Here is a 25,010-nt window from a genome sequence, read left to right on the forward strand (position 1 = left end):
TGATTACACAAAAAAAATCCTATTTTTTTAAACATACATATATATATATGTAGCCGACTTTTCATTAAATATTTTTTTATTCATTTATTATTATTATTTTTAAAATAAGAATGAAATGATCATTCTTTTAATTAAAAAATAGAATAAATTACTGAAAATTATCATTATGAAAAATTGACAAAAATTATTATTACAACTTTAAAATTAATTACCAAATTAAAAAATAGAAATAAAAACGTTTTATTTCCAATTCATTTCATTCTATTCACTCACCAAACATCACCTTAGATTGACAAAAAAGTCAGATACGCATTAAAGTATGTCATATATGGGAGATATATAGATTCGCAGCTAAGACATTAGACATGGCATTCTAACAACAACTGGAATCGCTTCAGAGGGAGAGACTGAGAGCCAATCGTAGTCTAGGGTTTAGAAAATGGATGCTCCAGCTCAGCCATCAGACACCGTGATGTCAGAGGCGGCCCCTCCTCCTCAATCTGACCCACCGCCGCAGCCGGTGGCCGGGATCGAGAATATTCCGGCCGCGCTCAGTCACGGTGGCCGATTCATCCAATACAACATATTTGGCAACATCTTCGAAGTCACCGCCAAGTACAAGCCCCCCATCATGCCCATCGGTAAAGGAGCGTACGGCATAGTATGGTATCATCTCTCTCACTCTTTCTCTCTCTATATATATCTATGAGTTTTTGTTGTGTGTGTATATAACAAAGGACGGAGACATGAATTATATGAAAAACTGATCACTTTCGTTAATAATCATCGTCCAAGTTGATTACTTTTTTGTGCTATTTGTCTTCAAGAAATCAAACATTTCATTTTCACGATGAATGTCATACGGCATCTATATATATGTGTGTGTGTATAGAGAGAATAAATGTCCTTCTAATTCAATTATAATTCATTAAGATTCAAACTAACACACCGTTAGTGTAGAGAAGTGCTATAATGAATAATGATTAAGCAAATTAATGGTAACTTTTTTTATAGAAATCATTAGCATAATGGAGCTAGAATTTTACTTCTAGGTGCCTTTTGATTTGCAGGGAGGTCTCAAATGCAAATTGTCCTTGCAACTTTACTGATATCTTTTAGGAAGAGCCCTAATATAAGTTAGTTAGGTGTTAGATTTGGTCATGAGTTTGGGTTTTAAATGATTTAAAGTGGAATTCTCTTGGAGATTTTTAATATATTTTGTTTTGAAAATTTTGAGGGGACAACTCTAGAATTATTGTCATACACACACACACACACATATACACACACAAAATTGAAATAAAAAGTGCCCCGGTGATTCTTCTCCTTGTTTTTTGAGGTGGATAATTCTTAACTCTGAGCTCCTTATTTGTCCACGTAAGAGCATCCAACCCGAAGGCTCTTCATTCATTATCCCGTGGTTTCTTTCCACCTTACTAGAATCAACTCTGTAATATAATGATTAGAATTACATTGCACGGTTCTCAGCTTCTTGAAAGAAACTTTTTACTTAACAAAAAATAAATAAAAGCCTTCTTGAAAGAAACAACCATAACCGTTCCTTCCTCACTAAGTCAAAAGTTCTTAAATAACTCATTGCTTTATATTGAATTAACATTCTCATAATTTAGTTTCTCCACAGAAACAATAAGATATTTTGATTGAGTGGTCAGTTTGTCCTTAAGATTTGCAAAACATTGTTGTTGTTTCTATGTTTTCTTGCTCTCTCCTCCATTTTCACCATTCTGTCATAAAAATTGTCGACACTTTACATGAGCTTCATCTTAACTTTTAAGGATATACCATGTGCGTGGTGCCAAAGGAGTGCAATATGAAAGAGTTGATCTCCTCATGGGTGATTGTCCACTTAATTGATCGCTTTTATGGGTGGCTTTCAATCTCTTGAACTCAAATATTTCATTCCATGACCGATACCTGTGCATCATCTACAATACACACACAACAACAATAACTTTTTCCCTAAATCAAGCCTAATTAAATCAATCAAATTCAAACTTAAAAAAATATTTAACATGATACCATAAGCATTTGATATATATTTTATTATATTATAAAATAATTACTAGAATAATTAGGTTCATATCAAAATATACAAACGTTCACATAAACATCTTCAATTTCTTTTCATGTTTTTTTTGGGAAATGTGACTTTTATGTGATTTATAACTAGTTATTAATGTTTTTATGGTAAATTCTATTTCGTTAGTTCCGCCTTGAATTCAGAGACCAATGAGCACGTTGCAATAAAGAAGATAGCGAATGCCTTCGACAATAGAGTTGATGCAAAGAGGACTCTACGCGAGATCAAACTACTCCGTCACATGGATCATGAAAACGTCAGTGAGCGATAGTTTCTTTTTCTGATCAATTGAAATCATTGCATTAAAGGTTTTTTTTTTTTTTTTTTTTTTTTTTTTTTTTTTTTTTTTTTTTTTGTTTTGTTTTTTGTTTTTTTTGTTCTTCTGTGTTTTTGCGAAATCAAGATCATAATGGATTAGGATTTGATAATTTTTAGAACCTATTAAAGTTCAGTAATTTTATTCCATTATTTGGTGATTGTTATGTGCTGAGATTTTTAACTTTCAATGAATGGAAAAGAAATGTCTTAATATTTGAATGTTTAATGACCAAATTAAGAAAGAAGAATCACTTTAATGATTAATTACTCAAGCTGCTGCTAACCAATAGCATTGTCGGAACTACCATTAACTAACCCCTTGGGAAAGGAAATGTGAATAGCATTGCATGATGCCTCCTATATACTCTATTAAGAATATGTTATAACGTCATTATATGTGCATTTGCTTGTTGCGTGGATAAAATTACTGCTGTATGACTCTAATACTTGTCAAATCTGGTTCCTTCCTTTTTCCTTTTGAGATCCTGTTATATTACGTGGGACAGCATTTAATAGAACTAGGCATGTACAAGCTGAATTTCAAATTATAAGGTGGGGAAGGCTACATCAATCTATATAGGCATGTAAATGTCCACTTTGGTTTGCTTTAGTGGTGACGATAGAAACTACTGCATCTCACTTTTATCAGTTGGTTAGCTAATAGAAAACTGATGAAGAATTCAATACTCCTTACTTTTTACCTTTAGTGGTAGACTGCTAGCGATGTTATGGAATTTCATTTTGTTTTTAAGGCTAGCGTTGACTGAATACATCTTGCATTATATTATTATTATTATTTGTTATTATTATCATTATTATTATTATTATTATTATGGTGCATATGAGAGCTTAATTAAATTCTTAGTAGTAACTATTGAATAAAATCATAATATAGATTACAATATTAATTATGATTGCTACTGATTAAAATCAATGTATATGAGAGTAATTAAATTCTTAGTAGCAGCTATTTAGTAAAATCCTAATATAGATTAACATTTTAATTATGATTATTATTATTTTTTTTATAAGTAAAAATTCATTAAAGGCACTCAAAAGGGGAGCGCTCCCAAAGAAGAACAAGCTGCCTAAACAGCGACACTACATCTTTATTGATTACAATCATGGTATATTTTAATTCGAAATTGCTTTGATCAGGTGGGATATATTAAGCGAACACACATAGATTTAGTTAGAAAAGTCACTAGTAAATGCAATATAAGAATCATAATCATCATTGCCTTTATCCCAAACGAATTCAGTCAGCCACATAATTCTCTATTTCCGTTCTATTCTATTACACATGAACATAAGAATAAGCTCAGTTATATATAGGATTTTTTTTTCTTCTTTAATTTGGAGTGCAATTACACATAAAATGCTTATTATTTGGAGATGTCCATTTTCAAATGAATTACCTAATACATGGCACACACTTAGACGAACTTCACTAGATCTTACTTGCAGCATGTAGACTTTTTATACCGATCATTAACCTAGGATGTGTTGTGGGAAATTTTTTTGTTTGCCTTTAGAGGTCAGGAATTAGGGCTGTTGTCATTCCTCTCATTCTTCTCCTTTTGGTAGCCTTTTGAATCATCATAAGTGGTTGTTTCCTGATTTGGTGCCAAAATTTTTAGAGCATCATTCTTATACATTGCATGGCCGGGTGCAAATGTAAAAATGACAAAGCAGAAGAACCTGAGTTTGGATCTCAAGAACTAGCCGTTTTGTGCCATACCAGAACTGAAGTTAGATTTGTTTCCATTCTTCAATTCTCAGAGCCCTGCATAGGCACGAGATGCACTGGACAATTCCCTTTTCTTTACCTATGAAAGTTTAATTTCTTAGCTATAATATACTGGTAAGAAACATAAAAGGTACTTGGGGGAATATGTGTTATTGGATTTTTTCTCAAGTTCCTAATTTTATTGGGACTTTTTTTGGGGTTTACTTTTTGAGAAAGAAATTGACAAATTTCACAACTTTCTCAAAACCCGATTTCTTCTGGAACTAGGATTCCTGTAGTAGACTTTTTTGTTTTTCCTGTGCAAGTCCTTTCTTCCTTAAGTTTTGAGAGTGCTCCCAGGTTTTCTGAGAGGGGATAATGGTACTTTTGATGGAGCAGTTAAGGGGATTTGTGAAGGGGTCTAGGTTTAAAGGAAGGAGAGGAGGGCTGAATCGTGGATGAACACTTGAACTTTAGCTTTGTGGTGAATCGAGATTTATGCCTGGTGGGTAGACTTTTGTCAGTTGGTGTTGTTTGTGCAAGAGAGATGAAGAGACAGTTAGTCATCTTCTCTTGCACTGCCCAGTAGCTCGAGACAGCTGGGATATGCTGCTCCTTTTGGTGTCTAGTAGGTCATGCCGGAGTTCCCATAGAGCATGCTTGAGGCTTGGAGAGGGTGTGCAGTGTGGAGGTAAGCTAGAGATGCGTGGAGGGTGGCACCCCTTTGTTTATGGTGGGGGTTGTGGCAAGAGCGGAATAGGCGGTCCTTTGATGGAGTCGTGGTTCCGATATGGATGCTCAAGTTCTCTATTCTTTATACTCTATTTTTTTGGGTTCAGGGATTTAATTTTAAGTCAGTGGGGGATATGGTGTCTTTTGTGAATTCTTTGATTGTATAGTAGACCATCTTGGTCTTGCCTTTGTTCTTGGGCTGCGCTCCCCTTTTGAGCACTTTTTATTGAAATCAATCTTATAAAAAAAAAAAATTGCTTTCCTAATTGAGTTTGAATATGATTTTAATAAATATAGGGTCCTGAAAGAGGGGCGTGGAGCCTTGGAATTCATACAAGAGTTTAGTGATTTTTAAAGAGTTTGGTGAACAACCATCATAAATTCAGTTTTCTTTTGCTCCATTGTCATCCAGGTTTTTTATTTGCTACTCATCTGTATGAATACTGGGGAAAGCTGGTAGGCAATAGGTTATGGAAGTGAGGATGTTGCATTGAAGGAGGTGTGGATGGTAGGAGAAGATATCTGAGAATACTGATGCTGACCAATATAAGTTAACAATTATACCAAACTGATGAAAGGTTTGGCTTTGGAATTGGTCCACAGTAGGGAGTTCTAGTTTATGTGGTGGGCCATTTGATGGTCAAAGACTTCAAGCTATTCGTGGATGTATCCGTGGCTCAATCCCACAAGGATGATGTGATAATTCCCCCAGCAATGGACAATCAAATGAAGGATATAATACATGAAGGAAATCGAAGAACAGGACTGGTACTGATCAGAACAGAAAATCGTTGATGAAGGTGGGTAAATGCAGCCTTGTTGATATGGAGATATGCTAAAACTGGGACGACCACCAGAAGAAGAGAGTGTTACGACGGAATCATCAATTGATGGTGCCAACTGGTTTCTAATGCCACCAAGTGCAATGAATACCATAAGTTGGAATTGCTTTGCTCTCCTTGATTTAGTGAGGAGTGAAGTTTTTGACGCCTTGCAGATGGAAGTGAAACTGGGTGCAGAAGAATTGGAGTTTATCACTAGAAAGATAGGCTTTCAGAACGGAATAGGGTAAGCAATACCACTAGAGTTGTGAGTCTCAGATTGTTCAGGCACGATAATCTAGATCTGTGCTATTTTTCCCGTGAGTGTAGATTTCGTTTCTGCAGATTAGTGTCTCAGACCATCTACCACTCTTGATGAACACAAAAAACATGAATGTGGGTAGAAGCACTGGAGGAAGTTGGGTAGAATTAGGATTTGAAATGATGTGGACAAGGGAAGATAAATGTAAATAGACCATTGTGGAAGCTTGGAATTTTAGCAGTAGGGGTCCAATCTGTTCAAAGTGTGTGAAAAAATTAAATGCATCAGATTGCGGCTCATCCACTGGAAATGACAAATAGAGGGTCAACTAAAGAGAGTCGAGTCACAACAAGCTTTGACGGGACTCTCATGCAGAAATTCCAATGAGGGAGTGCATCAAGCCCTTAAGAAAATGCACTCATCTAAAGCCTGATTGTATGCCTGCTTTCCTTTTCAAAAGGATTAGTGTACTGTCTGCTATATGATTCTTATACCTAAGGTGAAGAGTCCACAAAATATTACCTACTACAGATCAAACAGGCTGTGTAATGTACTTTACAGAATTATTTCAGAAGTCGCAGGCTCGCAGCTAACTGGTTGAGCAGTCTTCCCTCATATTATCCCAGAAAATCAGAGCGCTTTTGTCCATAGCAGGAAGTTTTCATTGCTTCTGCAGTGAGCAGAGAATAAAAGGGTGATCTGTGGGTGACACTGGGACTTTGGCCAGAAATAGTTTGAGCATAAATCATCTTTTGTATGCAGATGACAGTCTTTTGTCTAAAGGGCTGAGGTGAGCACTGCTTTAAGATAAGAGGCACATTGCAGAAATGAGATGGCATCTGTTGAAAAATTTAACCTGGAAAAATTATCTATCCTTTATAGCAAGAATGTGTCTTCCGCTAGAGCAAAAATTGTTGGAAGTTTTCAATGTTAAGTGGTCTGTTATGATAAGTATTTGGGTTTACCTACAATGATAGCCTAATAGGGTATTTGGTAATCAAAGAGACAAACTTTCAAGAAACCTACTAACGAGCAACTGTAAAGAAACGTGCAGCTGTGGAAGGAGTAACCCACTCCAGAGTGGGAAAGGAGGTGATTTGCTCGTGCATTCTGATGAACTATTTGCTGGGTTTCCTCAAGTTCCAGATGTACTCTGTAATTTGTTTTGGCTGTGAAAAAAGGTACAAAGATGGAAGGAGAAATTTCTGTCCAGATCAGGGAAGGAGGTCCTATTAGAGGTGGTTTCTCACACATTCTGAGCTTGTTGATCGGTTGCATCAAGGTTTCAGATGGAATCTGTGATGATCTCACATCTATCAGAGAGTATTGGGGGAGTGTCGGAGGAAAACAAGAGGAGCTGTATTTGTTGTGAGGGAAGGAGGTATTGGTGTAACATTTCTTTTAGTTATTATAGCATTTGGGGAGCCCAAAAACTTCCTGAGAATGAGCTGGGTTAGCACGTGGAAGTCGAAGCTTATGAAATGCTGGATAAATGGCAGCCATTGCGATGTTAAGTCAAAACTCCAGTAAGAAAGAAATGGACTACCTTTGTAATGTGAATACTCAAGTCATGCAACCTATGCATTGAGAGGGTGTGTCCAAATATGGGATGTATTGTTTTGGGTTCATTCATTATATATTTATTCCTTACTCATGTTCTGAAGGAGGTAATAAGAAGGCACATACTTAATCCTGATTGTGTTGATACCCTCCTTGAGATGATCATCCTAATAATTAAATTTTCCATAATTCTCTATTTAAGAAAGAAAAAAAGAGAGAAAAGTTTCATTTTTTTTGTCCAACAAAAAATTTGTTCCATTGCTCCATAAAAGGGTCTTCGTCAAAAAAATTGGTTGTACGGAGGGTAAGGAGGGGTTCCTTCCTCCTATGGCGCACATTTTGTACTGGAAGTTGTGGGATAATTCTCAATGTAGCTTAGAGTGCACCTCATGGAGAAAGAGTTCGGTGCAACTCTGTGTCTGTTGTTTAGGTTTCACATTTGGGTACAAATTATCTATCCAATTAAAAGAGTTCGTGTTAGGTTTTATACCATGTTTATGGTTTAGAGTGGATATGTTTTTGGTGGATTTTTTTTAATAAAAATTAATGTTGATGTAATCTCCGTTGCTCTGTTGAACTGTGTTGATCATCTTTAGCCATGGTGATAGGCCTATTGCAGGTGAATCACTTAAATTCTTTTGGCTTGTGTGGTGTTGTATTTTTCATCTTATTTTCAATATGTTCCTCATGTAAATATTGGTATCAGTTATTGGAAAAATATTCACAAGAATTAGTGTAATAGCTTAGGGAAATTTCTCTCTCTCTCTCTCCATCTGTTATTAACTCTTTGTACTATCTTCTTCATTATCCTTCTTATGTCCTGGTTACTAGTTGAGGTTCATCTCCGTCATAATTTTGTCATATATTCTGGTTTTATCTTCAAATCTGAATTTTATAATTCTGTTAACCTGATATCTCGTAGATCCAAATTTGGAGGACCTTATATATAATGTCCGTTGCTCACCCTGCCACCTTCATTTTGTGAGGTGTGCAAGTAAAACATCTGTAAATCGAGAAACTCAAATTAATTGAGATGTTTCATATCACAAAAACATCCTGCTGCTATATTTACATTTTATGTTACCCTTTTACTTTACAATTTTAATTAAAATGCGTGACTGTAATATGATTTGTGTTAATTGGGTCTTGGGATTTTATTTTTACTACTTTCATTTTAGTATTAATTTTTTCTCTCATAAAGAAAACCTCTACAGGAAGAAGTAGGTGGATGCTATAGCTTGATGCAAGTTGATTAATGTGACTTTGTAATGCAGGTTGTTGCAATAAGAGATATAATACCGCCACCTCAGAGGGAGATATTTAATGATGTTTACATTGCATATGAGCTTATGGACACTGATCTCCACCAAATCATTCGTTCCAATCAAGCATTATCAGAGGAGCACTGTCAGGTTCTAGTTTAAAAATTAAATATTTAGTTCCTTCCAAAGAATGTTCGTAATTCACAAAAGCTATTGTTACCTCTTCGATATGTTCTGAAGGCCTTATATTTCTTGACTTCTGGATAGTATATGTTGAAGGATTCAAATATTTAAATTACACCCTCTCTAACAACTTAAGCTTTTAGATTAGATGGTGGTTAACATGGAATTAGAGCAAGCAAGTTCATGTGTTTAAACCCTGATAATTAAAATTGGAACACGTGTTGGTCCAAATAGAAGGCCACACATGAGGGCCCGTTTTGAAGGATTTAAATATCTAAGTTACACCATCTGTAACAGCTTAAGCTTTTACAGTAGATGGTGGTTAACAGTATACAAAATGAATTCTGTTAGAGTGATGATGTATCTCAACTATCCTGGATTTGCTCCACATTTTCCATTTCACTCTGCAGGCCTTTTTTATGTTGAATTGTGAGAACATCATGCCTTTTCATGTTGTGTTATCAACTTCTCTTACTTTTCCACTGCTTTAGCAGCTTTAATTTGAACTTATATCACTTCCATTTGGTGGTTAGTTTTGTTGATGTGCACATGCTAAGAAGCACGGACACAGATACGACACGACACCGACACGGCGACATGGCAAATCCAAAAAAATTAGGACACGGACATGACGAATAGTGTATATATATATATATATATATATATATATATATATATATATATGATGTAGTTTTTTAAAAATTACTAAGTGTTACTATTTTTCATCAACCTCACAATGAAAAAAAAGCACAAATCATAACTCATAACTAATAAACTATAAAAGAACAATGTTGCATAATTATAAAACCAAATAAAAAATAAGACATTAGAATAATAACTAGTATCATTTAATCATCATTGCAACTTTACTCCAAATACAAAAGCATAGACAGAAAGGACTATTAACATTCATGACTTTACTGTTAACAGTTAACATTCACAAAAATCTAAAGAATAGTCCCCAAACAAGATACAAAAACAAGTCAGTGTACTATCATCTATTCCCATCCATCATTTGACCTAGGACTTTTACCATTTACAATACCAAAAGGGTAGTACAAAACCAAAAAAAAAAGAACATATCAGCATTCAAAAAAAAAATTTCCAGAAGTGTCCATGCCGTGTCCGCGTCCGCGGAGTGTCCGAGCCGTGTCCGAAAATTCAAAAAAAATAAAAAATTCCAGACACTTTTTTTAGCGTGTCTGACACGTGTTGGGGCGTGTCCGTGTCCGACACTTGTCGGACACGGATTCTTCGCCCATTTTGGAGTGTCCGTGCTTCCTAGTGCACATGACAAGCAATTGAAAACATGAAACTAAAGGAATGCTGTGTGTCTCACTACAAATTATTCCTAAATCATTCCTTACATATAGTTTGTTTAGAGATCATTGTTTTTGCTTTCTGTGATTGCATCTGTTTTAGCCTTCTGGTATAGTGACTTCGCTGCCACTTCAAATGCGAGTTATTATTTGCTACATCGTATAGACAAGCAATTGAAGATGTAAACCTTTAATGTTGTATCATCCACTGAATACTGTCTACTGGTCCTCCTTCTATAGTGTTAAGTATGCTCAAAATTCCCTTGATGCCATAGGAAGTACAGGAGAAATAGTCTGCCTTGACTCGATCTTATTAGCTAATGAGTTTCAGTTGGTGAATGAGTCTGCTTGCTTCTAGTTGGTGCAAATACTTACGTGTTTATGAGTAGTGCCTTAGACAATTGTAGCACGTTGATCGTTCATGTCTTATCTCTAGGGCATTGAGTTGCTTAAAAACCGGTGGCAGTAGTGCTATTATTTTCTCATTGATGATGTTGGAGCATGGTATATAGTATATACAGACATAAATACAATGATATACCCTAGTAATGTTTGTAAAATATTATTATGTTTAAATATGACTTGTTTTTGGAAATCTCGTTTCCTATTTTGAAGGAGAAGAAGACAATATGTGCACCTTTTGAGCTTACTCTTTTAATTGGAAGAGTTATTGACACTAGTTAGCAAGGACGATTCCACATTTGTTGGTTCATAGGCTTTACCTTCTAGTAATTGTTAATATTATTGTGAAGAGGGAGTGCCTTTTTTTTTAAAGTGATTTTGTCATATGTTATAGAGGATTTGTTTTTTTGTTCATTTTATTTTTTATTTTTCTTTGGATAATTGAAAAATATTTTATTACTTGAGAGTCCTAAGTTACACAAAGCGAGAGCATGAGAGCATCAGTTTTTTTTTTTTTTTTGGGTTAATTTCACAGACACCTCCCAGATTTGGCTAAATATCACTCTTAAAATATTTTTCGAAATTAACCATCACTCAGACCCCAATTTCCTTTTCCATTAAAACGGTGCAAAATGACAATTTTATCCCTATTTTTAAAATCTATTTTAATCCAAAATATCAAAAGCCTGAAATAACCAAATTCTTGGTCTAGACTTTTTTATCATAACATTGGTGTTGTTTGTCTTGGGCACTTGTGACAATCATGGCCGGTGATAATGTAATCTTGCTTCACAATTTAAGGTGGAGAGGTTTGATGGCAAGGGTAGCTTCACTCTTTGCCAAAGTAGAGTGCAGGACATCCTAGTTCAACAAGGCTTACACCGAGCTTTGAAGGGAATGGATGGTTAGCCAGAAAATATGGCAGCCCATGAGTGGGAAGATATAGAGCTGCGATGTCTCTGCACTATTCGGCTCTGTATCGGAGATAATATCATTAACAATGTTAATGGAGAGAATTCGGCACCAAAATTGTGGGATAAGCTTGAGAAGTTGTATTTAGCGAAGAGTCTCACCACAAAACTCAATTGAAGCATGATCAGTATACCCGTGGATCCAAGAATAGCAAGTCTAGATCAACGGGAGGAAAGGGCAAGCAGTGTCATAGATGTCATGAATGGGCCCACATCAGAAAGGACTGTCCACTTGGAAAGGGAAAGGAAGATGGTGGCAAGAATGATGCATCTATCACATATGTTTCAGACGAATACTTTGGAAATGCCCTCATAATTTCCCAAGGTAACACTCTTACTCAACATGACTGGATATTAGATTCGGGCTCTACAAATCATATTTGCTTTGTGAAAGAATATTTTGATTTGTTTTAAGGACTTGAGAATAGTTCTTTGACTATGCATAATGGTGATAAGTGTACCATGTAGGGTGTGGGAACGGTAAAAATCAAAATGTTTAGTGGAGTGGAATGCACTTTGGGGGACGTTGCCTACATACCAAAGTTGCAATGTAATTTGATATCCTTGAGCCAGTTGGATTCCATAGACTGCAAGTGCTCCATTGTAGGGGGAGTCATGAAAATTACAAAAGGCTGCATGGTGTTGATGCGAGGAAAAAAGAGTGGTGGATTATATCATTTGGTAAGGGGTACCAACGGTACTCAGACTTCAATTTTTGATTGGAAATGGGCACGTGAAAGCAAGATGTTACGACGGGTCTCATTGGTGGATGAAATAGAGACGGGGGTGACGTGTTTCCAAACAAATGATGGTGAGATGGAAATTCCTGCGTGTGAAGGGGTTTTATTGAGGTCCCTTTTCAGAGGCACTTGATCATGTTGACTTGGTATAGCTGTATGTATGCATTAGCCGTGGAATCAAGGTGGAGTTTGTTTATAACTTGATTTGGGTTATGTGGAGTTGGTATACGGAAGGCCAATGGAGTGTTTGTGGACTTGTAAGTAGGAATCTCGGGCATTGAGATTTGTGAATTCTAGCCAAGGGAGAGATTGTTGGAATTGTGGCTGAAATTCAACAATGAATCCTAATCTAGAAAGTCAATAATGTGGACTGCCAATTTTAGTCCTAAATGGAAGCACCACCTACCCATTGTTTGTTTCACACTTGGAGAGTCAAATTTTGTTGCACCTATCATTGACGTTGGAAGGCTTACTTCTTCTCCTATAAAAGGAGAAGCGTGGAAGGCAATTAAAGACACACAACACACCACCGAGAAGAGGTGTGTGGAGAGTGCAAAGAGTTCAAGGTGAGAAAATAGTGGGTGTGGGAAAAACTCTGTTCTAGAGTTTTTACTCATTGTATTTGAGAGGACACTTTGTGTGATAAGAGAGTTCTTGTTTAAAACTTAGTATTTCCTTATGAGCGATTGGGTGAAAAAGGGTTGAGGGTTTGTGAGTGACATCTCTTTGTAATCCTCTATATTGTACGATTAAAATCTGGCTCTTTGTGGACGAAGGCGTGTTTTTACCGAACCACATCTAATTTATTGTCTTGTGGGTTTGAGTTTGTTTTCTTTATCATCACTCCTTTTATAGGAGAAGTAAGCCTTCCAATGTCAATGGTAGGTGTAGCAAAATTTAACTCTTCAAGTGTGAAACAAACAATAGGTAGATGGTGCTTCTACTTAGGACTAAAATTGGTAGCCCACATTATTGACCTTCTAGATTAGGAGTCATTGTTGAATTTCAGCCACAATTCCAACAATCTCCCCCTTGGCTAGAATTCACAAATCTCAATGTCTGAGACTTCTACTTGCAAATCCACAAGACAAGAAATTATACGTGGTTCGGCAAAAACACGCCTTCGTCCATAGAGAGCCAGATTTCCACTAGAAATTGTAAACCGTACAATATAGAGGATTACAAAAAGATGTCACTCACAAACCCTCAACCTTTTTTTATCCAATCACTCACAAGGAAATACTAAGTTCTAAACAAAAACTCTCTCACCACACAAAGTGTCCTCTCAAATATAATGAGAGTAAAAACTCTAGAACAAGAGTTTTTCCCACACCCACTAATTTCTCACCTTGAGCTCTTTGCACTCTCCACACCTCTTCTCGGTAAATAAACTACTGAATGGTGGTGCCACTGATGTGAAGGATTTTAGATCTATTAGCTTGGTGGGGTGTTTGTACAAGCTGATAGCTAAAGTTCTTGCCGCGAGGTTGAGGGATGCTTTAGATGGAGTTATTTTAGAATCTCAAAATGCTTTCATTGGGGGTCAGTAGATCCTGGATTCAACACTCATTGCTAGTGAGTGTGTGGATGCTAGGTTGAGTAGTGGTGTTTCAGGAGTTCTATGTAAGCTTGATATTGAGAAAGCTTATGATCATGTTAGTTGGAGTTTTTTGCTTTATATGATGGAGAGGCTGGGTTTTGGGGTGAAATGGAGGAGGTGGATTGAGTTTTGTATTTTGTAAGTGAGATTCTCGGTGTTGTTGAATGGGCCTTTGTCTGGCTTCTTTGACAGTTCCCGGGGATTGAGACAAAGGGATCCTTTTTCTCCTTTTTTGTTCATTATTGTTATGGAGGCTCTTAGCAAGTTGATGAGGAGGGCTTTGGATTTGGGATTCATTAGGGGTTCAGGGTGGGCAGAGACTCAGATCATTAGATAGAGGTTTCCCATTTGTTGTTTGCGGATGATACATTGGTCTTCTGTGATGCTGATGTGTCCCAGATGAGATATTTGAGATGTGCTTTAGTTTGCTTTCAGGCTATTTCGGGTCTGAAAGTGAATGTAGGGAAGAGTTCGTTAGTCCTTGTGGGGGAGGTGCATAACATTGATGAGCTTGCAGCGGTGCTTGGGTGTGGGATCTCTTCTTTCCCCATTTCTTATTAGGGCTTACCTCTGGGTTCACCGTCAAGAAGGGTGGGGGGTTGAGACTAGGTTGAGAAGAGACTTGTTGGGTGGAAGAAGCAGTATCTTTCGACCCTTATGAAGAGCACATTGGCGAGTCTTCCCACATAATTTCTCTCTTTTTCAGATCCCAGCCACCGTGGCCGAAAGGATTGAAAGGCTTTAATGGAACTTCCTTTGGGGTGGGTTAGGGGATGAGTTCAAGTACCATCTTGTTCGTTGGGAGGCCTATCCAGTTGGGTGGTTTGGGTATTAAGAGGGTGATCCCTATTAATAAGGCTCTCTTAGGGAAGTAGCTTTGGAGATTTAGAGGGGAGAGGCATCGATTATGGAGGAGGGTCATCTCTTGTCGCTTTGGGTAAGAGAGAGGTGGGTGGTGCTCCTGTGTGGTCAGATCACCTGGTGGTGTTGGGGTTTGGAAGTTCATTCGAAAGGGCTGGGATGAGTTTTCGAAACACATCAGATTCAAAGTTTGAGATGGCAGGGACACTCGGTTTTTTAAGGACGTTTGATGTGGGGAGCGTCCGTTGGCTTGTTCGTTCCCTAGGCTCTTTGGGATTGTCGTGGACAAACATGCTTGGGTAGTTGACTGTTATCAACTTGATAGCGGAATGATTACTTGGGATGTGCGTTTTTGACAACATTTTTATGATTGGGAATTGGACGATGTTTCTGACTTTCTTGATCTGCTGTATAGACAGACGCTGGATGGGGGTGGTCCAGATTCCCTCTATTGGGTGCCATCTTCTCAGGGGAGATTTTGAGGTTCGGTCCTTCTTCTGTTGCCTCTTGGGTTTCTCAAGGATTGATTTCCCTTAGAAAACGGGGTGGCGTTCGAAGGCTCTCCTCAAAGTGGCTTTTTTTGCTTGGACTGCAACTAGGGGTAAGATTCTTACACTTGATTACCTTAGAAGAATTGGTGCTGCATGTGCAAAAAGGATGGTGAGTCAGTGGATCACTTGTTGTTGCATTGCCCAGTGGCTCACGACTGCTGGAGTTTGATTTTTGGCTTGTTTGGAGTGCAGTGGGTTATGCCCCAAACGACGAGAGGTTTGATCGACTCTTGGAGAGGGTTTGGGGTGGGCTCCCACGCTCAATTTTTTTTTGAGGGTAGCTCCTCTATGTGTTTGGTGGTGCATTTGGAAGGAGCAAAATAACAGATCTTTTGATGGGGAGGAGTCTCCCAGAGGAACTTTGAAATTCCGTATTATTAGCTTCGTTTTTTGTTGGGCTATGGACAGATTTTGTACTTCTATAGAGGAGATTGTTGAATTCTTGGCCTCTGAGGGTCCTTAGGATCCTTCTTTTGGCTTTGGCTTCGGCCTCTGTGTTTTCTAGGGGCGCGTTGCCCTCTTGAACGCTCTCTATACATTTTTACTTATCAAAAAAAAGAAGAGAGATAGTCAACACGGTGACACGCCGCCTGAAAACCACAAATTGGGTGAGCAGGGGAGCACCAAGATTGAGGTTGGGTCATGGGTGTTACAAATTAATTAGTTTTTTCTTCTAATTTCCATTAGACTGTTTGACAGGACAACAATGAGATGTTGTGTCCTAGGTGTAGGGCTGTAAATGAGCTGAACTGAGTAGTGGTGTGTTTAAGCTCGGCTCAGTTCTCTTCGATTGAAGTTCTATTTTCCAGAATGTTTCCTAACTTTTGGCCTAATTCTTCTTTTGATGATCGATTCCACCTCTGATCAAAAAGTTATACCTTGGTTAAAATTCACACGTCAGCTCGAATCGAGCTCTTAAAATGGCGTTTGAGCTTGACTCGTCTATGTTTGGGAAAACTCAAGCTCAGCTCGGCTAGGAAACTCGTATAGAACTCGTCAACGCCTTACGAGTGGTAAGGAACACATAACATTTTGAGAGCGAAATAGATAGATAGAGACCAAGAAAGGATAAATAACTTATAATTTGAAAGAAACTGTAACCAGAGAGGAAACAGTGTATATGATGAAAACCAACTTATATTTTAAAGATGGTTTTTGTCACTTATCAGGGTAAGATGCAGATGCCAAATTTTAAAAGAAGCGCTTTGGAAGTAAGCCCACAATAAGCACTCAGTAGAAAACTTTGGAAACAGATTAAGACCTCAAATTACATGAAAGAGTTTGAGAGAGAAAGAGAGTGAACGTTGAAAATGATCGCCGGTCATCTATGGAAATTGCATCCATCACTGATTGGTGGTCTGAAAGTCCATCGCCGCTCACTAGGGTTAGATACATATATATAAAAGATGGGCATTGGAGTGATAATGGACTTCAGCTAATTTGGTTTTGTTTTTGAAGAGATACCAAGGTATTTGGGTTGGGTTGGGTGGGATTCACATGTGATTACAAAATCATTAAAAGGTTGGGCCTTTTTTATGGGAATTGTAAGCTGTTTAGCCTGTTTATATAAGGTATTGATACCATATATTTCATGAGCTATTCACGAACAACTCGGTTCATTTATAGCCATACATGAGTGTTACGGGTTTGTGTTTTCTTGTAATTTCAATTAGACTGTTTGACAGGAGTCACAAAACAGGTTCAGTTTTCTATTCCTAGTTTCTTCCTAGATCTCCTGTGCAGGGTTAAGATAATTGTATGACCAGTGTTATATACATTTGTAGTTAAATCGACTGGAACAAAATGTATGGCTAAGCTATTATTTACGTCATCTTTCAGTAATGTCGATATTGTGAGTGGTTGGAATATGGTAACATTGTAACAGTATAGAGATACATAATTAATCCAAGTAGTTCCATGAACTTGTAATTGACTTGGTACTTATTTCTTAATCTGAAGTGAAAGCATGACGATAGAGTAAAAAACATTTAGAGGATTTTTTGGCTTATTTTATCCCTGGTTTGGCCTTTCAATTGAAAATTCTTTTTGTCTTACCGATTTGGCATTATTATTTACTTTTGCATGTATTATAATGTTTCAGAATCATACTTCTAAATTTTCCATTTTTTTTTTTCATAGTTTCTAAATTTACCATATTAATCAGCCTGAGGACCTAAATAACCACTTTAATGCTTTGTGCAGTATTTCTTGTATCAGATACTCCGTGGGTTAAAATACATACATTCCGCGAATGTGCTGCATAGAGACTTAAAGCCTAGCAATCTCCTCTTGAATGCCAATTGTGATCTAAAAATATGTGATTTTGGACTAGCCCGTGTCACTTCAGAAACTGATTTTATGACAGAATATGTTGTTACAAGATGGTATCGGGCACCAGAGCTGTTGTTAAATTCTTCAGATTATACTGCCGCCATTGATGTGTGGTCAGTTGGTTGCATTTTCATGGAACTAATGGATAGGAAGCCTCTTTTTCCTGGAAGAGATCATGTGCACCAGCTACGCCTGCTTATGGAGGTGAGTTTCAGCAGCATACGTATTGTTAATTTCTTAGTTGTTAGGATCATCCGACAGTTTTACCATTTTCATTAGCTTTTTATCATTGGCCAGTTTTGGTTTCTGAATACCTCTATTATGTTCTTAATTCTTTGATGTTGAAAGAACCACACCCCCCCCCCCCCCCCCCCCCCAAAAAAAAAAAAGTCCTTAACTACATGAACATAAAATATGCATATGGTTTTTTCAAAATAATAGGCTTCATTTTCTTTTTCTGTATCCATTTTAATATTTTTCATGTACTTTTGTGGAGTCCTTGTTTTTAATGTAGTATACATTCAAGTGAACCTTCGCAATTGTAAAGTACTTTGCTGATTTCCAAAAGATTTTGCATGTGTTGCAACTTTTTATCTTCTTTTTTGAGGTAAATGTTCAAGCAAAAGAGAAGTATAGTTTATCTCGTGATTCACGCTGAAGTTTGTTGTGTAACTGACTATTTGCAAACAAGAGAGCTAAATAATACCATCAGCTTCCCTTCTCTTTCTAATTTTCTGTGTGCTTTCTTAAAGAATTGACTTTCTAATCATGTGAATTTATAAAAGAGTAATGATACATCATCTGACTAAAACGTCCCACTTTTCATTCGACTCCGACGTGGCATCGCCATGTCAGAATAGCATTCTCAACTTTTTTTTCCTGCGCGGGAGAGAGAAACAAAGCTTGGGAAGCAAAAGTTACAATCTCTCTCTTCGATTTCTATCCCCGATTTCCCCCTACCTCCTCTCTTCTTTTCTTCCACCTTTATCACTCTGATTCTGGCTCTCTTCAATTTCGCAAAATCAAAGAGAGAAAACAGAGCATTATGTCTTCTGCTGGTTCGTAAAATCAAAGGGTAAAAAAAGATTCAAGTTATGAATTCAATTTTTGCAAGAGATTGTTTCACGTTCTAAGGCTCCGTTTGTTTCCCTGTAAAATATTTTTTGGAAATCATTTTCCTCATTTTCTGGTGGTTGGGAGATTCCAAAGTTAGGAAATTATTTTCCATGTAAATCATTTTACCCCCAAATTACTGAAAATGATTTACCAAAAAAGTTTCCGTAAGTCATTTTCCACATGCTACCTTGGTCATCTAACCATCCGTATTCTTATTGAACCCTTATGCCCCTCTTAACAACTAATCTTTTTCAGTCCTCCCAATCTAAAAATCTAATCTTCAGTTTTCTCTCTCTATATGTATACATAGAGAGAGGAGCAAGAAAGAGGGATACAAATTTGGGTTGGTTGAGGAACATATTTGGGTCGAGAGCATGTTCCAGGTATAGAGAGAGAGTGGAGAGAGAAAGTAACGAGAAGGATAGGGAGGCATGGTTTAATGTAGAGAGAGAGAAAATAACAGGAGAGTGGAGAGAGAATGTCACGAGAAGGAGAGGGAGGAATGGTTTAGCGTAGGGAGAGAGAGAGTAACAAGGGGAGAGGGGGGGATGGTTTAGGGGGTACTATTCCTTGTTGGTGAGGAACACTGAAGAAAGAAAGAGTTAATTGTGAACAAAAGTTGATCTAGAAAATATTTTATGGACCATTGCCAAACACTGGAAAATAAAAAGAACATTTTACATGAAAATGTTTTTTTAGAAAATGTTTTACAAGGAAAACATTTTACGAACCTAAATCGAAAAGGAAAAAAATCCTAGTTCTGCATCTCTTTGACCATGAATTTGTTGTCTTCAATCCTTTCCCAATATGAATCAGACCCCATATTCGCTCCTTTTTTGTGTTTTCTCCATCGTCACCAGCTAAATACAAGCTTGTTGCAAGTTGTGTATCAACTACTTCTTTCTTCTTCTTCTTCTTCTTCTTCTTCTCTTTTTTTTTTTTTTTTTCTTTCTTTTTTTTTTTTTTCCATTATTTTTCCTTTTATACCGAGTTGTGGTGGAATGTGCTTTCTTAATGATAAGTTGTTCAAATATTTGACACACATAATATAAATGATATTTTGTTTTGGATTTCTTAGCTGAAAATTAATTCATGGAGTATTATGATGTTTCTTACATGGTTCTGGAAGCAAATTGGGTAGCTAATGCAGCCACTAAAGGGGCTTAAAACATTGTTAAAAATTTGGGCTAACAGATGAGCCACACCTCGCAGATTGCTGCAAAAGAAGAGTGAGATCTAGAGGGTTTTTTTCTTTCTTTATTTTTCCCATCCAAAAGGTGTAGATGATTTAATTACAGCAACTTCAATAATATGCTGTTGTGTATCCCTCTAGACGACATAAAAGCAACATCAAAGTCTTAACTTAAAATACCCAACAACTGAAGGCTGCCATTTTTCAGTTTTTCAGGAGAAGCACTGGAATCCCTGCAAGGGTCCAGATGCACTATTATGATGAAGGGTTGCTCCCTGTGCTCATCCCACTACTTGATAGAAGTAGAAAAAAATTCCTTCTCATCCACATTTCTATTGTGAAAAATAAAATTGTTACAACTTCTCCATAAATCCCAACTGATAGGTAAGCAACAAGGCTCAACAACCCTATCTGCCTCCTCTTACGTCTTATCCCATAAAAGCAGCAACTCTTTGAACCAATTATTCCAATATAACATTGAATTGAATTCAGAAGTCAGTTTACTGATCAAAATTCAATTTATTGAACTTGACTTTAACAATTGAATTGACAATAGCAGGATTACAAGGTTGCATTGTATGAAAATATATTCCAACATGAGTTCATATGATGGCAACCAAAAAACCAACCCACAAACACATGCAAAAAGTTGTCACTACATCCAAACAACCATAAGTAGGCAAAAGGCAGGAGATTTTAAGCAAAGTATGCCCATATCATTAGCCTCTTGCAGTGTAGTCTTCAAGGACAGCTTATCCATTCTCTCTTTGCTTCAATTTCTGCCACATTTAACTTTGATCTTGTTCTTCTTTTGCCATGTTTTTCAGTAAGTTGATTACCCTGCAGAAAAATATGTTCAGAGATTAGAATTTGTGAAGAGCACCTACATAACTATTCTGAGAATGCCTATGATGGGCAACAACAATATTGAATAACAATTGTCTTAGCAACAATTTTAGTTTTGGATCTTCAATTATGTACATTTTACTTAATCACAAACTCTAATTTCCTATTTAGCCTATGTCCAACTTTTAATTACTTCTAAATCAATTTCCTTCAATCTCAACCATTTGAACAGACTAATCCCAAGTAATCATTTATCAAGCCTTCTAAATTTTACACAAAATTAAAAATGAAAACATACCATAATATTGATTTGCACATCAGATCAGAACAAAGATGATGCACTTATATTGTGTGTTTGAATCAGTAGATGGAGAAATTTTCAAACTTGTATGTAGCTGGTGAAGATGGAGAAAACACAGGAGAAAGGAGCGAAGATGGGGTCTGGTTCATATTGGGAAAGGATTGAAGACAACAATTCTTTTCCTCGAAGAGAAGCAGAACTAGGTTTTTTTTTTTTTTTTTTTTTTTCAGTTTAGAACTTGAAATGACACCTCTCAGAAAAATTGAATTTGTACCTTCAATCAAAGAGCGAGAGCTCTGTTTATATGTTCTTTTACCCTTTGATTTTACGAACCACACCCTTTGATTTTAGGAACCAGCATAAGACAAATGCTTTGTTTTCTCTCTTTGATTTTGTGAAATCGAAGAGCAACCCAGAATCAAAGAGAGGAAGGAGAGGAGATAGTGGCGATATAGCAATAAAGGAGGAAGAAGAAGAAGAGAAAGGAGGAGAGAGTGAGAGGGAGGGGAAATCGGGGATAGAAATCGAAGAGAGAGATCGTAACTTTTGCTTCCCAAGCTCTGTTTCTCTATCACGCGCTAAAAAGGAAAAAAAAATTTGAGATTGATGGTCGGACGTGGCATAGCCACGTAGGAGTCGGATGAAAAGTCGGACGTTTTAGTCGGAGGATATATCATTACTCTTTATAAATAAAATTTCCATTACATTATTTCTTTATGTTAATCAAAGTGGTAATATTTGTATCTTTTGAAGTGAAATTTGCAAATCTTGCTTTGTCTGCATCATTATTTGCACTAAAAGATAACCCGGCTTTTTACAGCCTGTAATTGAATTTTGCATTTCAGTTGGAGTTGATAAGTCCAATTACATGGGCTTAGGACAACACATTTACTAATGAAAAGCCAGGTTTAGGGCAAACATAGCATAACATGATTAATGTTTTTGCATATAAAAGTGCTTCCATAAATTCCACCCCCATGAAACCATATTTCAGTAATAATACAAGTGGCAGACTTGCTGTTGATTAACATCCTTAAAAACCATCTTCGCAGTATTACCAGCATACTTGAGTAATGTTCATACACTATCATCCATATTCCAGTATGATTAACAAAAATCCCATTGCAGCTGATTGGCACACCATCAGAGGCTGAATTGGGGTTTTTGAATGAAAATGCAAAGAGATACATTCGTCAACTTCCTCCTTATCGTCGCCAGTCACTTACTGAGAAATTTCCACGTGTCCACCCTGCAGCTATTGATCTTGTTGAGAAAATGCTAACATTTGATCCTAGACAGAGGATTACAGGTAATGTTTTTTCCAAGCCCCCAAAAAATGTCATAATTTTTGTTGCAACATTCATTGGCTTAAATTGGAGTGCATATTGACACTAGCTATATGTTAATTTAGTGCATGTATGTTGCCACTTTTTTGTATGTACACATTTATGCAAGTAGGTGTATATGATATCTGTATTTGACGTGTATCAAATAAACCTGTGGTTTCATTGTGGATATGATATGTCATAATTATTTGTACAAGTTTTTGCATCTTAATAAACTTTTGTTTCTTTCATCTCTGCATTTGTCTTGTTATTGGAGTTGGGTTGGTTATCCATGTTGCACCTTTCGTCTATTTTTCATGTCTCTCTCTCTCTCTCTCCCCCTCCCTTTTAGAAATCTTCTCTTGGTTTCTTACCATTTATTTATTATTTGCCATTCCTTAATTCTCACCCAATAATTCTATTTTCTATCCCAAGTTGTGAACTAATCCTGGAAGGTTCCAAGTGTCACGACCCGCCCCGCCCCGCACCATGTAGATATTATCCGCTTTGCACACTCCCCTCTCGGGTGCTCATGGTTTTCCTCAAAATGTGTCTACATGGTTAAAGGGTGTCCACACATATAAATGTCGGGAACTTCTCCCCCCACGGCAGTATGGGACATAACAATTTCCCCCCTATTGGGACCCAGCATTCTCGCTAGCCTAACCCACATGGCTTGTGCACGTCCCCACATTTTCGGATCGAGAGGAAGGCTAGAGCTTACAAATAGGGGAAATCATTCCTTTTGGGGGAACATAACAACTAAAGTAAAGGGGAAAGCCAACGAAAAAGATGTTCAGCACACAAAGTCAATGGTAAGATATCATCTAACCAAGCAAACGTGATCGCTTCTGATACCATTTGTCACGACCCACCTTGCACCATGTAGATATTGTCCCCTTTACACAAACTCCTTTCAGTGCTCATGATTTTCCTTAAAATGTATGTACATGGCTAAGGGGTGTCAACACATATAAATGTCAAGAACTTCTCCCCACTAAGCGATGCGGGACGTAACAATCACCCCTGCCCGGGATCGGCTCTGATACCATTTATGGGGTCATTTTTGGTTTTGTAGTATTCTTTAAGTAGTTCTGTTAGATATTTGGTTTTAAACCAATTGCATAATTGTACATTCTATAATTCGTTAAAGTTGTGGTAAATAATTTAACTTAATAAAAGAAGCAGAGAGAGAATTTGAATATATTGTTGATGCCTTTTCCAAAGTTATTGAATTTTTTGGTCCAAATTATAAGTGAAAGTAGATTCTCTGTTTCGTGCTGAATAAATCTTTGGTGTGCATTTCGGTTTTTGGGAGCTCCTATACTAGTAGTTGGTGTCTTTCTTTAAAAGGAACTGTAATTTATCGCAAGTGGGAACTGAAAGTTCATATCTGAGAGGCTCCAATGGTTGCTCACATTTTAGCTTTTTCTGATTGCAGAAACAAAGAAATAGTGCAATCTATTCCCTTGCTTGGTTGGGTGACCATAATTTATTAATTTGCATTAAGAAAGTCTGACCTGAACTGTCATGTGCCAGTTGATTTTTAGCCACTGTCAACATATGTTTGCATTGTTTAGAGGCATTTATTTTTTGAATAATTATCTCTGGTCATTGATACAAAGATTTAATTCCTTTCTTCAAAATTTATTGGTTTCAGTGGAAGATGCACTAGCACATCCCTACCTAACGTCACTCCACGATATTAGCGATGAACCAACCTGCATGACTCCATTCAACTTCGACTTTGAGCAGCATGCTCTGAGTGAGGAACAGATGAAGGAGCTGATTTACAGAGAGGCTCTCGCATTTAATCCCGAGTATCATCGCATGTGATTTGAATATTGTGGCTTTAATCAGTGTGGTGTTCAAGATTTGTATGATTAATGATCTATTTCTTCATGTATATATGTTCCATCCGAAACCTGGATGGCTTTGAAAATGATACATTTTATTATGGGCAGAGTTCTGACTTCTGAGTACTGAGAACTAAAAGGGGATTTGTATGGGTGCTTTCCTTTTGTACTTTTAATTTATTGTAGCCTAACGTCAGGTCAAAAAAAAAAAAAAACAGACTGACGCTGGAATTCTGGTCTTTAGGTTTTTTTCTTTTTTGTGTTTTTAATTCTAGGTTCTTCCGAAGCCTTCAATTATTCAAAACACAAGAAATTAATCAAACCATAATTTATTTTTTGGGTGCTAGAATAATTTTTAATCCTACAATGTTCATTGTTAGGTTTTTGCGCTCTAGTTCGACTGTTCTAGGGCATGTTTGGTAGTAAAATGGTATTAAGAGAGCTCTCGGTTCAATAGAGAGCTTTATTGAAGGTAAAATTACATATTATATCCCTACCCCTACCGGGGGAAGGCAGAAGAGGTGCGACAGCCACCCCTACAAATTAAAACAAGAATAATACCGTCCGTGCAGAATGTTGAGAAACAGCACTGTGCTGTTACACATAAATATCTATTGATCATTTCTCTGAA

General features: G+C 37.0%; 1 protein-coding gene across 1 annotated transcript; it reads left to right on the forward strand.

Moving 5' to 3' along the window:
* The first annotated feature begins 291 nt into the window (after positions 1-291).
* LOC132302532 (mitogen-activated protein kinase homolog MMK1) lies at positions 292-24,731 on the forward strand. The gene is made up of 6 exons (XM_059799427.1): positions 292-666; positions 2,228-2,357; positions 8,798-8,935; positions 17,615-17,947; positions 22,327-22,507; positions 24,184-24,731. The coding sequence occupies exons 1-6, from the start codon at positions 440-442 to the stop codon at positions 24,357-24,359; spliced, it is 1,185 nt and encodes a 394-aa protein (XP_059655410.1). The 5' UTR covers positions 292-439; the 3' UTR covers positions 24,360-24,731.
* Positions 24,732-25,010: the final 279 nt, after the last annotated feature.

The sequence above is a fragment of the Cornus florida genome, unplaced genomic scaffold, assembly GCF_030987335.1.
Source record: "Cornus florida cultivar Cherokee Brave unplaced genomic scaffold, ASM3098733v1 CherokeeBrave_3.0.0_Hap2_Chr01, whole genome shotgun sequence".
Taxonomy (NCBI): domain Eukaryota; kingdom Viridiplantae; phylum Streptophyta; class Magnoliopsida; order Cornales; family Cornaceae; genus Cornus; species Cornus florida.

What these genes read in the sequence shown, in the direction of transcription:
- LOC132302532 (XM_059799427.1), top strand. Translation starts at nt 440, where the DNA reads ATGGATGCTCCAGCTCAGCCATCAGACACCGTGATGTCAGAGGCGGCC. An exon ending in AGCTACGCCTGCTTATGGAG is followed by an intron (nt 17,948 to 22,326) that starts GTGAGTTTCAGC and finishes ATCCCATTGCAG; the next exon opens with CTGATTGGCACACCATCAGA. An exon ending in TCCTAGACAGAGGATTACAG is followed by an intron (nt 22,508 to 24,183) that starts GTAATGTTTTTT and finishes TATTGGTTTCAG; the next exon opens with TGGAAGATGCACTAGCACAT.